The sequence below is a fragment of the Microtus pennsylvanicus genome, chromosome 9 (assembly GCF_037038515.1).
Source record: "Microtus pennsylvanicus isolate mMicPen1 chromosome 9, mMicPen1.hap1, whole genome shotgun sequence".
In the NCBI taxonomy this organism is placed as follows: domain Eukaryota; kingdom Metazoa; phylum Chordata; class Mammalia; order Rodentia; family Cricetidae; genus Microtus; species Microtus pennsylvanicus.
Window position 1 is genome coordinate 94805178 of NC_134587.1, and position 15643 is coordinate 94820820.

The 15643-nt window shown below is 44.4% G+C and overlaps 1 protein-coding gene across 2 annotated transcripts in view; it reads right to left on the reverse strand.

Annotated features, from left to right (window-relative positions):
- The window catches only part of Galnt7 (polypeptide N-acetylgalactosaminyltransferase 7), a 128698-nt gene extending 127581 nt beyond the window's left edge, over window positions 1-1117 (reverse strand). For both annotated transcript variants that reach the window (XM_075986807.1, XM_075986808.1), the window contains exon 1: window positions 930-1117. In XM_075986807.1, the coding sequence (XP_075842922.1) occupies window positions 930-1055 (126 nt within the window). In that variant the 5' untranslated portion in view covers window positions 1056-1117. The remainder of the gene's footprint in view (window positions 1-929) is intronic.
- Window positions 1118-15643: the final 14526 nt, after the last annotated feature.

Here is a 15643-nt window from a genome sequence, read left to right on the forward strand (position 1 = left end):
ACGGATGCGTCCCAGCGGAGCGCGCCTCTCGGCGTCAGGCTGATGGAGGGGGCAGCGAGGGGCAGCCGGCACAAGTTAGGTCCTTGGTCGGAGCAGCCCAGCCAGGGCCCGGGGAAGAGGAGCCCGCTCGGGATCCGCAGGACAACCCGAGAGCTCCGCGAGCGGAGTGGGGGGGGGGGTTCCCCGGCGCCCGGGTGCGGGGACGCCGATCGGGGTGGGGACCCGTGTCTTCCCCTGTCCGGGATTCGAAGGGACAGCGGGTGCCGGGCGAGGCCTCAGCAGCACGTCGCACCCGGCTCCCGGCCACGGGAGTTGCGGGGAGGCGGCGCCGTGGGCTGGAGCCCGACGCGGACAAGCTGGGGGCGCCCCCGGGGCGAGCACCCGGGCTGGGCGGGGACCTCCGGGGAGGCTGGACCGCGGGGCCTGCTCCACCGGACCACGGCGGCGGCGGCATCTCGCCTCCTGCAGGCCTGCACGCGCCACAGGCCGCAGCTGGGACCAACCCCGCGTCCTCCCGCCGCCACCGCGAGGTTCGCTGCTCCGAGTCGGACACGGAGCAGCCTCGGTTTCCGGGACCCGACTCTGTCCCGCTATTGCGTCCCGGCAGTCCCGGCGTTAGAGCGTCCGCCTTTGCTGCCTCCACTGCCGCCGCCGCCGCAGCAGCAGCGCGGGTGACGGCGCGGAACCCGGGGCGGGGACGCGCGGGAGGAAGGGGCGGCCAGGGGGCGGGCCGGCGGGCGGCCAAGGGGGGTACCCGCGGTGTGGGGCTAGGCGCCCCCGATCGGCCGGCGCCGGGCCAGCACCACCTGCGGAGCTGCGGCGCCCACGCGGCCGCGACCCCCGCCGCCCCTCGCTCCCGCCACACGCGCGCGCAAACAAAACAAGTTGCAGGTCGCCGCTGCCGGAGGGGGGCCGGGCGGGTCACTCACCCTCATCCTGCTCAGCGGGCTCGGGTCGTCGGGCCGCGAGGACAGGGAAGACCAGAGGACCACGAGCCCCAGGAAGCTTCCCACCACCAGCAAACTGCGTAAGATGAACCCGATCTTCAGCCTCATCTTCCTCCGGCGGCGAGAGACACACAGCCCGGCGCAGCCGCCGCCGCCGCTCTCCCCTCCCTTCTTCCCCCTCCCCCGGCCCTCCTCCTCCTCCTTTTTCCCCCACCCGGATCCCTACGCCCGCCGCCCTCCCCACCGCCTGCCCTCTCCAGCTCCAGATCCGGAACTCCCCTCGGCTTTACCTTCCCCTGGCTCTCCCCCTCCGCCCCCTCCCCGCGCCTGCCTCTGCGCTCTGCTGCCGCACCCCCTCCCCTCCGGCGGCCTCCGCAGAGCTCCGACCGGCCGGAGTGGCTGACTCTCCAGGCTTCCTTTCTACCTGCCCGCTCAGGCTCCGCAGTCCCCCCCTCCCAACTCCACCCGCAACCGCGAGAACCCCCCCTCCCCCGCGAGTCCCTAGTAACCTTGGAACTAACTTAACACTTTCCCCCAGGTCTGGTTTTAGCCTTTGCCCTACGGCTCGGCTTCCTAAAGCTTCCAGGTCCCCAAACTTTTATAGTAATCGTGGACTAAAAACTCTGTCCTTGACCAAGCCCGTGGCCTCCCAGGATGCTGCCACCACCGGTCGCCCCTCAGGTGGACCTGCAGCCTTTCCTAGGCGGCCCTTCACTTCCTGACGCCCACTGCCTGATCTCCCCTGCCTGAGGCTTGCAGGAAGCAAACCAGGAAGTCAGCTACCGCTGCTGCAGCGGTAGCTCCACGTGGCTGATTTATAGCTGGATTTTTTTTTTTATTGATCTTGTTTTTTCACAGGGCTTCTTAAGGAGGTGGATTTGTAACCGAAAGGCCCAGGTGAGATGTGCAAATACCACAGAAGTAGAGAGGGCTCCCTTGGAAATACAGTATTACCTGTTCTCTTGAGCTAATTGGAAAGCCAAGTGGACTAGCTAATACACAGTACCCTCCTTGTTGATGAACTTGTGAGTTTCTACTCCGGGGAAAAGGGATTTCGGGTTTTTAAAGCATTCCACACAATCACAATTGCTTCTCTCACAGCCGACTTTTCCGGAGAAGGATATTGGCAAATGTTTAGCTACACGCCTCTCCCTTGTACATTGTGCCAAAGATGTCAATCACATTATAGCACAGTCTACAGCGTGTGCCATACTCCTAAACTACCCAATTTGTTTAACAAATGCTTTTTGATTACAGGTTTTAGGACGGTGTAAACTGACCTTTTAAATCCTAATATTGCCTTGTTTGCATCTATTTTGCTTTAAAACAAGTGAAACTTGGTGTTTTAGTTCCTCTGAGTGGTCCGCATTATTGTAAGTACTCTCATTCAATCAGAGATAGTTTTTCATTAGGGAAATGGGAAGCTGACCCTTTATGCTTGTGAGCATAGATGGGCAGATATACGAGAAGTGGTCCTCCTCACAAGAGTGATGGGAGTTGCCTCTCTGCTGTCAGTATTCAGAGTAGACCTGCCTGCCGCCCCAACCTGAAATATGTGTGAAAGGCTAGAAAATTAGAAGCTGACTAACAGGTATATGGTTGTAAAAGCCCCTGTTTCTTTGAGTTGTTAGCGTTGTTTAGGAGAAACTGAAAGGCTACCTTAAAATACATGCTTTTCACCACATTTGCTGGCAGGCAGCCTTCCTAGAGAACTCTTTGGAAAATGAGACGCTACATTAAATGATTGGGACAAGAAAAGTCACACTTAGCCTCTCTAAGCCTAGAGCCCTTATCAGCCAAAATCATGATTATAATACTTCACAATATTGTCAAAAAGAATAATTGAGGCCAAGTGCACACGAAAAGATAAAGTGCCGATAATGCGATGGGGTAAGTCTTAGTGATTACGGGCAAAATCCTTGTGAATGGCTGTATGTAGGCATTGTTGCTCTGACCTAGTTCCGATTTGTGGAGCCTTGAGTAACGTTCACTGAAGAGAATAAAGATTAGAACTTAGTGGGAGAGGTACTGAGTGAGAACCAGAGAAGCAGTGGTCTCTGAGAGGTTAGCAAGTCGCGTGTGAATGGTGACGTGGTACCTTCACCTCCAAGGCCAGCCTGGGCCTCAGAAGTAGAATTGCAAGGGGATAACATTTCTGAGCCCGTGGTCTGTGCAGAATGAACCAGGTTTGTCGTTTAAGCTTTGTAGTGCCCAAGACTGGTGTCCGCTGTTCTTAGAATTCAGAGCGGGTTTTCTCATCTTGCCAACACACGCATAGTCTTTGCCAAATAGTATAATCACCTCATGTTTATTATATAAATGCTGCCAGGGTTCCACAGGTCAGAACCTAAAGGTTTGGTGGTTTCTGAAATTTATCCCCACACGAACTCTTCTAAAGAGGAACCCTCAACAGGAACTAAGCCCACCTTGGGGCTGCACTCCCCTGGGGCTCTCAGCGTACCCGCTCATTCTATATCTGAGCTTGAGGTCTTTGGCTAAATGTCACTGCCTGCCTTCAGGCCTCTGCACAGGGATTTCTTTCCACCTACACTATCTTTTGACACCTCAACATTAAGCTTCAATGTCAGTTACAAAAGCTTTTGTTCCCAAATTCTCTTTACATGAGGATATTGGCCAGGTACCCTGCCTTCCACTTCGTTTCGCCCTAATTACTGCTGTGTTGTGATTGCTTAATTTCCACTTGCAAGGAACAAGTAACATGATGCTGGAGACTTGTCCGTGGAGTTTATTGTGTTCCTGTGTCTGATGTGTACGAAGAGTTTAATATCTTTGATGGAACGCTGAGTAAATAGTTGTATTACAAATACAAAGGGAAAATAGAGCTTAGAAGAGGGCTTAGGAGCTCTTCAGCTTCGATTGTGCTCTTCCTAGAAGCTGGTTTTCCAAGAACGCTTTGGGGGTTTTATTTCATTAGGTCAGTGAGTGCCTTACGGTAGTCAGTATCACTTGGTAAGCTGCTCTTTGCCTACTGATAGTCTACTGATAGTAGATAGATACTCTGTGGTTAGTCTACTGATGGTAGATAGATACTCTATGGTTAGTCTACTGATAGTAGATAGATACTCTGTGGATAGTCTACTGATAGTAGATAGATACTCTGTGGATAGTCTACTGATAGTAGATAGATACTCTATCGATAGTCTACTGATAGTAGATACTCTATCGATAGTCTACTGATAGTAGATAGATACTCTGTGGATAGTCTACTGATAGTAGATAGATACTCTGTGGATAGTCTACTGATAGTAGATAGATACTCTATCGATAGTCTACTGATAGTAGATACTCTATCGATAGTCTACTGATAGTAGATAGATACTCTGTGGATAGTCTACTAATAGTAGATACTCTATCGATAGTCTACTGATAGTAGATAGATACTCTGTGGTTAGTCTACTGATGGTAGATAGATACTCTATGGTTAGTCTACTGATAGTAGATACTCTATCGATAGTCTACTGATAGTAGATACTCTATTGATAGTCTACTGATAGTAGATAGATACTCTGTGGATAGTCTACTAATAGTAGATACTCTATCGATAGTCTACTGATAGTAGATAGATACTCTGTGGTTAGTCTACTGATGGTAGATAGATACTCTATGGTTAGTCTACTGATAGTAGATACTCTATTGATAGTCTACTGATAGTAGATAGATACTCTGTGGTTAGTCTACTGATGGTAGATAGATACTCTATGGTTAGTCTACTGATAGTAGATAGATACTCTGTGGATAGTCTACTAATAGTAGATACTCTATCGATAGTCTACTGATAGTAGATAGATACTCTGTGGATAGTCTACTGATAGTAGATACTCTATCGATAGTCTACTGATAGTAGATAGATACTCTGTGGTTAGTCTACTGATGGTAGATAGATACTCTATGGTTAGTCTACTGATAGTAGATAGATACTCTGTGGATAGTCTACTGATAGTAGATAGATACTCTATCGATAGTCTACTGATAGTAGATACTCTATCGATAGTCTACTGATAGTAGATAGATACTCTGTGGATAGTCTACTGATAGTAGATAGATACTCTGTGGATAGTCTACTAATAGTAGATACTCTATCGATAGTCTACTGATAGTAGATAGATACTCTGTGGATAGTCTACTGATAGTAGATACTCTATCGATAGTCTACTGATAGTAGATACTCTATCGATAGTCTACTGATAGTAGATAGATACTCTATCGATAGTCTACTGATAGTAGATACTCTATTGATAGTCTACTGATAGTAGATAGATACTCTGTGGTTAGTCTACTGATGGTAGATAGATACTCTATCGATAGTCTACTGATAGTAGATACTCTATCGATAGTCTACTGATAGTAGATACTCTATCGATAGTCTACTGATAGTAGATACTCTATTGATAGTCTACTGATAGTAGATAGATACTCTGTGGTTAGTCTACTGATGGTAGATAGATACTCTATGGTTAGTCTACTGATAGTAGATACTCTATCGATAGTCTACTGATAGTAGATAGATACTCTGTGGATAGTCTACTGATAGTAGATAGATACTCTGTGGATAGTCTACTAATAGTAGATACTCTATCGATAGTCTACTGATAGTAGATAGATACTCTGTGGTTAGTCTACTGATGGTAGATAGATACTCTATGGTTAGTCTACTGATAGTAGATACTCTATCGATAGTCTACTGATAGTAGATAGATACTCTGTGGATAGTCTACTGATAGTAGATAGATACTCTGTGGATAGTCTACTAATAGTAGATACTCTATCGATAGTCTACTGATAGTAGATAGATACTCTGTGGATAGTCTACTGATAGTAGATACTCTATCGATAGTCTACTGATAGTAGATAGATACTCTGTGGATAGTCTACTGATAGTAGATAGATACTCTGTGGATAGTCTACTAATAGTAGATACTCTGTGGATAGTCTACTAATAGTAGATACTCTATCGATAGTCTACTGATAGTAGATAGATACTCTGTGGTTAGTCTACTGATGGTAGATAGATACTCTATGGTTAGTCTACTGATAGTAGATACTCTATCGATAGTCTACTGATAGTAGATAGATACTCTGTGGATAGTCTACTGATAGTAGATAGATACTCTGTGGATAGTCTACTAATAGTAGATACTCTATCGATAGTCTACTGATAGTAGATAGATACTCTGTGGATAGTCTACTAATAGTAGATACTCTATCGATAGTCTACTGATAGTAGATAGATACTCTGTGGATAGTCTACTGATAGTAGATACTCTATCGATAGTCTACTGATAGTAGATACTCTATCGATAGTCTACTGATAGTAGATAGATACTCTATCGATAGTCTACTGATAGTAGATACTCTATTGATAGTCTACTGATAGTAGATAGATACTCTGTGGTTAGTCTACTGATAGTAGATAGATACTCTATCGATAGTCTACTGATAGTAGATAGATAACTCTGTTGATAGTCTACCGTGGCTACTTGTTTCAACTTCAATTCAGATTTCCTCCCTAGCATTAATTACTAGTTATATCATAAACTTAATGGGTAATTCCTGTGTTGTGCACATCTGGAATGAAAAACTCGTCAAAGGTTGCCATATGATGAGATTAATGGTCTCCTACAGTGTTCTGAAGGCTAAAATAATCATGCAAAGCTCCTTTGACTTCGTACTTTAGAGCGCTACCTCTTCAGAGCTGGGTACCGCTTGTAGCACCTGTAATTCAGAGGCTCTTCTGATTTAAGCGTTTGTTTAAAGGTCATCGAAACCCGTTTTTGTGTCTCTTCTTTGAAAGCTCATCACTAGCGCTCGGTTCCTCTTAGAATCAGTCCTGTCCACCTGGGTTTGTCCCAGAAGATGTAGCTTTGCACCTATTCTGTTACCTCAGTCTTCCTGTTTCAGTGACAGCCATGCTGACTGCCATTTCCCAACAGCTCAAGTTCTCTCTCACGTCTAGACCTTTGCGCATATTTCTCCTTTGGTGAAGAAACACTCTTGGTGGTTTCACACCAACTGCCCTCATAAAATCCATAATCATTCAGAGTCTTCTTTCCCCCAGAATTGTTACCCTCATCGTCGCTCTGCTTCCTTGCTAGGTTGGGAATTTCTGCTTCATGTAAAGAGTGACCTGGAAGGTCCCTTTCTGAGCAGAGCTCAGCTTTTGTGTTTGTTCACCTGTCACCTCAATTAGACCAAGTTTTTAAGGGCAAGGACTGTGTTGTCATTTAGCATTGCGTTCCTAGGATGCTGGCAATGCCTTGCACAGAAGCCGTGCTCAGTATGTGAGGCGTGGACAGGAGAGCGTGTGCCTTGTGCATTCACTGGCAAAACACTGAAAAAATTGGCCACATTCTATATTTACAAACTAATACCTTAAAAGAATTGTATCTGAATGTTCGCAAAACTATTTTGTTAAATCTATTTTCCTCTGATTTAAAGACTTGGAGAAAGAAGGGAACAGTGTTCTAGACCTTATCCAACTAACATACGTCCTGTCATTCCTAGATAAACAGTTCATTCAAGCTAACGGTCTGCTTGCTGAAATGAATATACATTGCCCAGAACCTTATGGTCTTTAATTGAGAACTTGATACCTACAAAATAAAAAGTAGCCTGTGTTTTTACTGATACCAATAGTCATCGTGGTTTTTTGTTTGTTTGTTTGTTTTAATGAAATGGGTGTAATGGAAAGAATCTTGCAGTGAAAGGGCTGGAGGGCCCACCCTGCCCTTGAGAGCTAGAGGTTGACTAGATTTAAATTTCTAATATCCTTTTCCAGATTTGCTGAGGACTCAGGTTCTCAGCAGAATGGTTGAGCGATCAGAAAGGCTCCACAGCTGAACTCTGTCAAGGTATTACTGTAAACCCTGTTCCAGTGTGTGCCTATAGACGCCTGCCCGGGCGAGCGGGCAGGCAGCTTCAAACAGCCATCCTTCTATTCTCCCATCCTCCAGAGATTTTGCTTATTCAGCTATGCCCCGAATCTCGCTGTCTTTAATGGGAAGATCTGATAGTTAGCAGACAAACTAGCCTCTGTCTTGTTAATACTGATAATCTCTTAGATACAGAGCACAGCTGTTCCACAGTGAGTGCAATGGAGAGAAACCACGTCAGTAAAAGGCCCAGAGAATCCACGCCTGCAATTTGTAAAACGAGAGCTATCGTTAGACCATATTGGGCAGAGCCCTGCTACTCAAGGTCTCTGGAGGGATGGGGAGACTGTTGAGATCCGGAGAGGAGGGAGGGTCAACTCTGTGCTCTTTCGCAAGAGCTGATGGGAACAACAGAGAAGTACTTGCGCTTCCCTTCACCTTTCCAACGTGTGTGATTAGTTTAACAAGAGTGGGGTATTCTTGGTAATGAACTATTCCTATAAGCCTTTTTAGACATTTCACAGGCCATAAACAGAGCTGAATACAGATGAAGAAATCTGAAGGCAGACTGCAGAGAGATTCTGCAGGAAGATTATCCCAAATCCAGGAATTAGAGGCTGGACAGGAACTCATTATCTGTTGATTCAACCCTTCTGCTTTCGTATGCTGGGCCGCGTCTCACTGGTGCTCAGAAAGCTCATTCTGTTCTCCAGCTATTCTCTCACAACAACGAACAAGTATATTTTCTTTTGTTTGAACACATGGATCTATATTAAATGACTGTTTGGAGAGTCACACCAGAGGCTTGTGAGCCAAAAGTACTGCTCTTCCAGTGAGTTCAAAATACTGTCATTCAGATAAAGGTACCTTTTGGAATATTGCAAAGATGTTCAAAATTTGAATTTTAATGACATTGCTTTTGTGAAGAGCAGTCATTGAGGACTCGGCCTGTTGGGATGTCTTCTGTTTCTCAAACCGTAGAAAACAATTTTTTAACAAACAATCCTTTTCTGTGATCTTTTATTGTATATTAATAGCGATTTCTATTTACTCAAAGCACTTTTTATGCATATATCCCGTGTTAGCCCTTCGTCCTAGACACTGGGCATGTAGTAATAAACCAAAAGAGCAATAATCCCTGTCCTCACAGAGTCAGATAATAAACTGCATGTATAAATTATTATATATTGTTACCAAGTAAACCGCTGCCTCGCTTGCGTGCCGAGAGTCTATAAAGATTAACTCACAGACTGAGATAGTGTATTAGACGATAAATACAGTGGAGTGGAACAGAGCAGGGGATTGCATTGTAGAATGCTTGGATGGGCGTGAAGAGAAGTTTCCATTTTAGACAGTTGGAGAAGGTCTCATTGAGAAGATGACATCTGAACAAGTCCTAAATGGGGATTGGAGACAGAGCTAAATAAGAAGGGATAGCACCAAGCACAAGGATAGCACATGCAAAGGCCCTGTGGCAGAAGTGTTTCTTCTCACACAGTATGGGTGAGGTGGGAAGCTGGAAGAGGTTTACTGTGAGGTGTCACAATGTAACCTATCTAAGTGGGATCACAGCCTCTGGCTTCTGGATTTGGCACGCAAAGCCCCAAAGCTAAAGGCAAAGATTATATAGTTAAGCTCTTAACAAGCCAGGTACAAGACTGCAGAACCGTGGACTGGGATTGTAGCAGCAGGAATTGCACGAGCTCAGACCGTAGATAGGTTTAATTCTTTCTCAACTATTATGGTTCCAAATAATTTAGTTTATTGTTTTGCTTCTAGACTGTAAGCAGTTAAATTAATAACCTGTAAAGCAACTCTTTAAATACTCTGGCAAAACACATTATTTAAAGAAACCGTGTAAGCAATTACTCAACAATTTAATTAAATCTCTTGTGCAACAATAGCGGGTTAGATGCCAGGCTCAACGAAGCTGATGAAAACAATTGAAAATGGCAGCAAAATATGGTTTTGACGGGGCTTTTGGGGGTTGTTGTTGTTTCATTTGGTTTTTGATTTCTTGAGACAGGGTTTCTCTCTGTAGCTTTGGAGCCTGTCCTTGAACTTGCTCTGTAGACCAGGCTGTTCTCGAACTCACAGAGATCTGCTTGCCTCTGCCTCCCGAGTGCTGGGATTAAAGGTGTGTACCACCACCACCCAGCCCAAAATATGTTTTTAAATTAAGAAAAATGCACCCACGAGATAATAAAACAAAGAACTTTAAGGTCAGAGACTGAACAAAGGAGAACTCCTTCCCTGCTTTTACATTAAGCGCCATGGCCAAACATAAGTTAACCTGAATAACATTTACTTCGCATTTATGGATTTAAGAAAGGAGGTTCCAAGCTGACCCCAGACTGGAAAGCCTGATAGATCTGCCAAAGGCTACAGGGACACCCAAGGAGAAAGAGCAAAACCTGTTCATCTGGTTTCTTGGAGAGAAACTTATCTCTGCACATACCCACACCCACACTGTTACGTAGGGAGTCAGAATCATAAAACTGCTTCTCATGATCATTTGCAGTTAACACGCATGCCAGCTGGACAGTTAGAAACACCTTAGAAACAATCATTTAGTTAAAGTTGATTCCAGGCCAATGTCATGAGGCATCTGAAAAGTTAATCTAGTTTCCCGTGCTTTTCTTATTCCATTTTTCATACAATCCATTTTTCATACGATGTATTTTGATGTATTCTTCCCATCTCCCGACTTCTTAAATAACACACGGGCACAGTCATCATGGACCGGTTCTCTGTTGACTAACTGCTGAACCTGCTCTAGAGTGCAGTTGAAATGCCCAGTATCCCTCCTCATTATCAGTTGCAATGAGCTTCGTGCTTAGAGGTGGAACTTGGTGCCTGCTTTCCTTCTCTGGGCTGGGATTTTGTCTGACTTGAATTGGTGCGGGCTTGTCTCAGTCAGTCTCTGTCCGTCAGCTGTTTTGTGTATGGAAAATGCTGTTTCCTTGGATTTACCCACCACCTCCAGTAATTATAATCTTTCTGCTTAGATCGCTGAACCTGGGATAGGGGTAGCAAAGTGTGATATCTTGTTTGTGTTTTAACAAATAAAGCTTGCTTGAAGATCAGAGCACAGAGGTAAGCCACTTTAAGCCAGGGAATGGTGGCACACACCTTTAATCCTGGCTCTTGAAGCTCGACAGGGGAGGTGCGAACCTTTAATCCAGCACTAGGAAGGATGTGACAAGAGGGATGTGGCTGGCAGAGAGAGGAATATAAGACCAGAGGAGACAGGAACTCATTGCAGTCTGAGGTTCAGTGGAGACAGCTGGAGTCTGGAGATGTAGTTGGAGGACAGGATCCCCCATTTGGTCTGAGCATTAGTAGAGGTAAAAGAACTTTCTAGTGGCTGGCCTCTCTGCTTCTCTGATCTTCAGCATTAACCCCTTTACCTGACTCTGAGTTTGTATTAAGACAACTAGAGTTCATGCTACACTCAAGACCTTCTGTTTAGGCTTGAGTGTGTGGAGATCAGTGGTCACCTTGGAGTTGCTTCTCTCTTTCCACTTGGTGAGTTCCAGGGACTGAACTCAGTCAGGTTTGGTTACAAGTGCCACTCCCTACTGAACTATCTTGCTGACCTAAATAAAACTTTGTGTAAGGGACAATGTTTATGTATCTCTTGCCTACAGATACCTGCCCTGAACTCACAAATCCGCCTCTGCCTTCCAAGTGTGAAGATTAAAGGTGTGTGCGCCCCCACTCCCAACAAAAATATACCTTTAAAGAACTCATACGGCGGGGCCGAAGAGGTGGCTTAGTAGTTCAGAGCACTGGCTGCTCTTGCAGAGGACTTAGGTTCGATTCCCAGCACCCACAAACCCATCTATACCTCCAGTTCCAGGGCCTCTGACACCTTATGGCCTCTGCACATACCAGGCAGCACACGTGGTGCACAGACGTGTGTGTAGGCAAACATACAAAGAAATAATAAAAGAACCATAGGAATTCCTACTGCCAGTAGCCTTTAAGTTATCCGCCCAGTTGGGTGTGACCTCTTATACTATTTATGCCAATGTAAAGCGCACATCGGGCCTCTTCCGGCTGCTGGATTTGATTGTTGTTCTCCATTCCAGCAGAGGATATTGATCTGTGAGTCTACCCCTAAATAAATAACCCTCTAGTCTCAATTCTGAGCTAGTGTGGGATTTCTTTTAAGCGTCCATCTTCAAAGAACCATCACTCCATGCTTTGAAGAAAAAAAAAGTACTGTTCTTGCCTATTTAAAATGTCACAATTGCCAGTCAGTGGTGGCGCACACCTTTAATTGCAGCATGCGGGAAGCAGAGGCAGGTGGATCTCTGTGAGTTTGTATCTAGCCTGGTCTACAAGAGCTAGTTCCAGGACAGGGGCCCAAACTACAAAGAAACCCTGTCTCAAAAAAAACTAAATAAATAAAGTCACATTTGACGGTCCCTGAACACTCGGTGTCCTGTGAGGTACAGGTGGCAGGAAGATGATACTGTGCTTAGATTGCACTTACAGCTAGGGACAGAATAGAAGGACATTTAAGACATTTGAAGAAATGAAAGAACTCTGAAAATACAAGGAAAACTGAGAATATACTCAAATTTTAGAAGAGAAAAATAAAATTGTGAAGATTATGGATTGGTTGAATTGCAGATTGGAATCATCTAAATTTTTCATTTGGTTTCTGGAGCCCCACTTTCTTCTATCTTGCAAAGTCACGCTCAGTTTCAGACTCCCATTTCTCTTATCTCTAATGGGGAGAGTCACTTAAACTTCAGTCTGAATTTGTTTCCTCGGTTTTAAATATTTTCCCGAATTGACACATTCATAAGGATTCACTTAACGTTAATAATTTGCAAACCTGAGTTTCAGAACAGATTTCTTCTTTGTTTTTAACTCTGTGTTCATTGGTGTTTTACTTGAATGTTAGGATGTCAGAAGTCCTGGATTTGGAGTTACAGATGTGAACTGTCATGTGGGTGCTGACAACTGAACCCTGGTCCTCAGGAAGAGCAGTTAGTGCTCTTAATCACTGTGCGTCTCTCCAGCATTCTCTGGCCCAAATAAGATTTATTTATTGATTTATTTGGTTTTACGAGGCAGGGTTTCTCTGTCTAATAGCCCTAGCTGTCCTGGAACTAGATCTTAGAGACCAGGCTGGCCTTGAACTCACAGAGATCTGCCTGCCTCTGCTTCCCAAGTGCTGGAATTAAAGGTTTGCATACCACCACCCAGCTCCAAATAAGGTTTTGTTTCTTTTTAAAAGGCAATGGGGTAATTCAAAAAGATTTTCATATTCCTCAAGATTGCCCACAGAAGAGCATTAGACACAGTAAATACCTGATAATCCTCCCTCCCCCCCATTGAATAAAAATGCTAGAGACTCACGCTCCCAAGCATGAAAAGGAAAGCATTGTGGGACAGTGCTTCCCCTGATGACACCATCTAAAAGGACCACACTGTCTTTACATGAAGCCCTTAACTCAGAGCATACTGTAAACATGGCAGAGATGTGGGTGAGGGAGCTATGGTAGCATTCCCTGAGCATTGCTCGTTTGGGACTCATAGCCGCATTTTCTGTCATGGTTGAAATTGCAGTATGCTATTGTTTTGATCAATAACACAACTTTGTATTAAATTTAGCTCTGTGCTAAACAGCAATACAGTGGTACTGTTTTTTCTACATATACAAATAAATGCATATAGCTATCATAATTAAAGATATTTGTGTTTGGGGGTTCTTAAGGATCATCTTTTTATCCCCTGCTTTACCACAGCTTGCGAGTAACTGGTACATGACATATTGTATTTGCCTACTTAGTGTCTCAAGTTCAATTAAGCCTGCATGGTTTAGGGATTACAAATGATGTCTGTTTGGGCATCTAGGTTTTTGTTTGTTTGCTCTCGTTTGTTTATTTTGAGATGCTGTGGATTAAACCCAAAGCCTTGTGGATGCTAGGCAAGCCTTCTATTTCTGAGATACACCGCTTGACCACTGTCATCTTGTTTTATGACTTAAGCTCTAATTTCATGATTTTTTTAATATATAAGTTCCAAACATGAATGTTTTACGCTATTTGGATGCTATATAGAGTGGCCTACCTTAAAAAAAATAAAGCAAATCAATACTCTGCTTCTCGCTTCTCCTCAACCACCCACTTACAGTAGGAGTTCACTAATAAAATGTAGAATATTTCATTTTTCTTACTGAAATACTTGGTAGTTTAGATAGCATATGGAAAAGGTATGTGTATGCACATGTGTGATTGTGTGGTATATTATGCATGCATTGTGGAGGCCATGTGTTCCACACTGGGGTCTTCCTTACTCTTTCTCCACCATATTTATTGATATGACAGGTTTTCTCACCGAATCTCCACTTTCCCAATTCTTCTGGGCTGGCTCTCCGGCAATCCCCGTCTCTCCCTGTTATATCACTTGCATGCGTCACAGATTGCACGCATGCATCGTTACATCCAGCTTCTATACAGCTGCTCCAGATGCAAACTCAGTGCCCAGCAAGCACTTTACCAACTAAACTATCTCCTCAGCTCCCTGGAACATTGAAAATGTGTGTGTGTGACAGTTTGCGTGAGTTTACACACACCATGTGCATGCAGGTGACCAAGACCAGAGGATATCAGATCTGGAATGGGAACTACATATGGTTTGGGGTCACTTGATATGGGTGCCAGGAACAAAACCTGGTCCTGTGGAAGAGCAGTAAGCACTCTCAAGTACTGAGCTGTCTGTCTAGTCCCAGGGATGTTTATTTTTTAAGTTCAGAATTCTGTACTTTGTATGCAATCTAGATGAGTCAAGTTAATGCTATAAAGACTCCTGCTTGGGGTCATAATCCTGATCCCACAGACATCATTTCTTTTCCACTTTGAATGGAGATTTCTTTGTGGTTGTCAAAGACAAGGCAAGCTTTGGATTCAGGAGCCTTTAGAAAGAAGAGGAAATTTTAGTGTCTGGGAAAAACCTTAAGACACCAACTTGTTTAAGATGATTTATAGGTTGTCTGAGAGTACGGATGTGGTTTCTGGGTTATTTCTGGCTTTGTGGTTATTATGATTAAGTCTTGTTCTTACGGGCAAGTAGTAAGAAAGGAGGGAAGCCCTAAAGGACAGGGTGAAGTCCACAATTTAATCATTGTCATACCTAAGAATTTATTAAATGACCTAATAAGTTCACTAGGTGGGTTAATCAGTAAGATTTGGTTTTCCCCTATTTTTTTCCTTTTTTCTTTCTATTATTTATTTGTTTTGTATTTTTCGAGGCAGGTTTCTCTGTAGCTTTGGAAAGCTCTGTCCTGGTACTTGCTCTGTAGACCAGGCTAGCCTCGAACACACAAAGATCCACCTGTTTCTGCCTTCCGAGGGCTGGGATTAAAGGCTTGCACCACCACCACCCAGTTGTTTTCCCCTCTTTTTAAAACAACTAAGAAAACCCCATCACCAAAGTCTGTAAGCGATCAGCAGCCAAAGGGTGAACACTTACCATTTATTTGGGCACAACCTTTTGGGATGAGCCCGTTTGTGAATACTAATGACCTTGAACACATTGTCTAAATTATCATTGCAAGTGAGTTGTAACTGGGTTTCTGTTATGTGTGGTCATTCCATCCTATGATTCTATGTTTGGGTTGTTTTACTTATTGAAAGAAAGACCAGGTGGAATTGGGAGGGACCGCCCCAAAAAGAAGCCCAGTGTTTTGCATTATACTAATCAAGATAAAGGGGGAAGAGTGAGTAAATAGGGGGAGAAAGCACTCTGGATCCAAGGGCCTTAGCACATGTCACATTTACCCCAGGT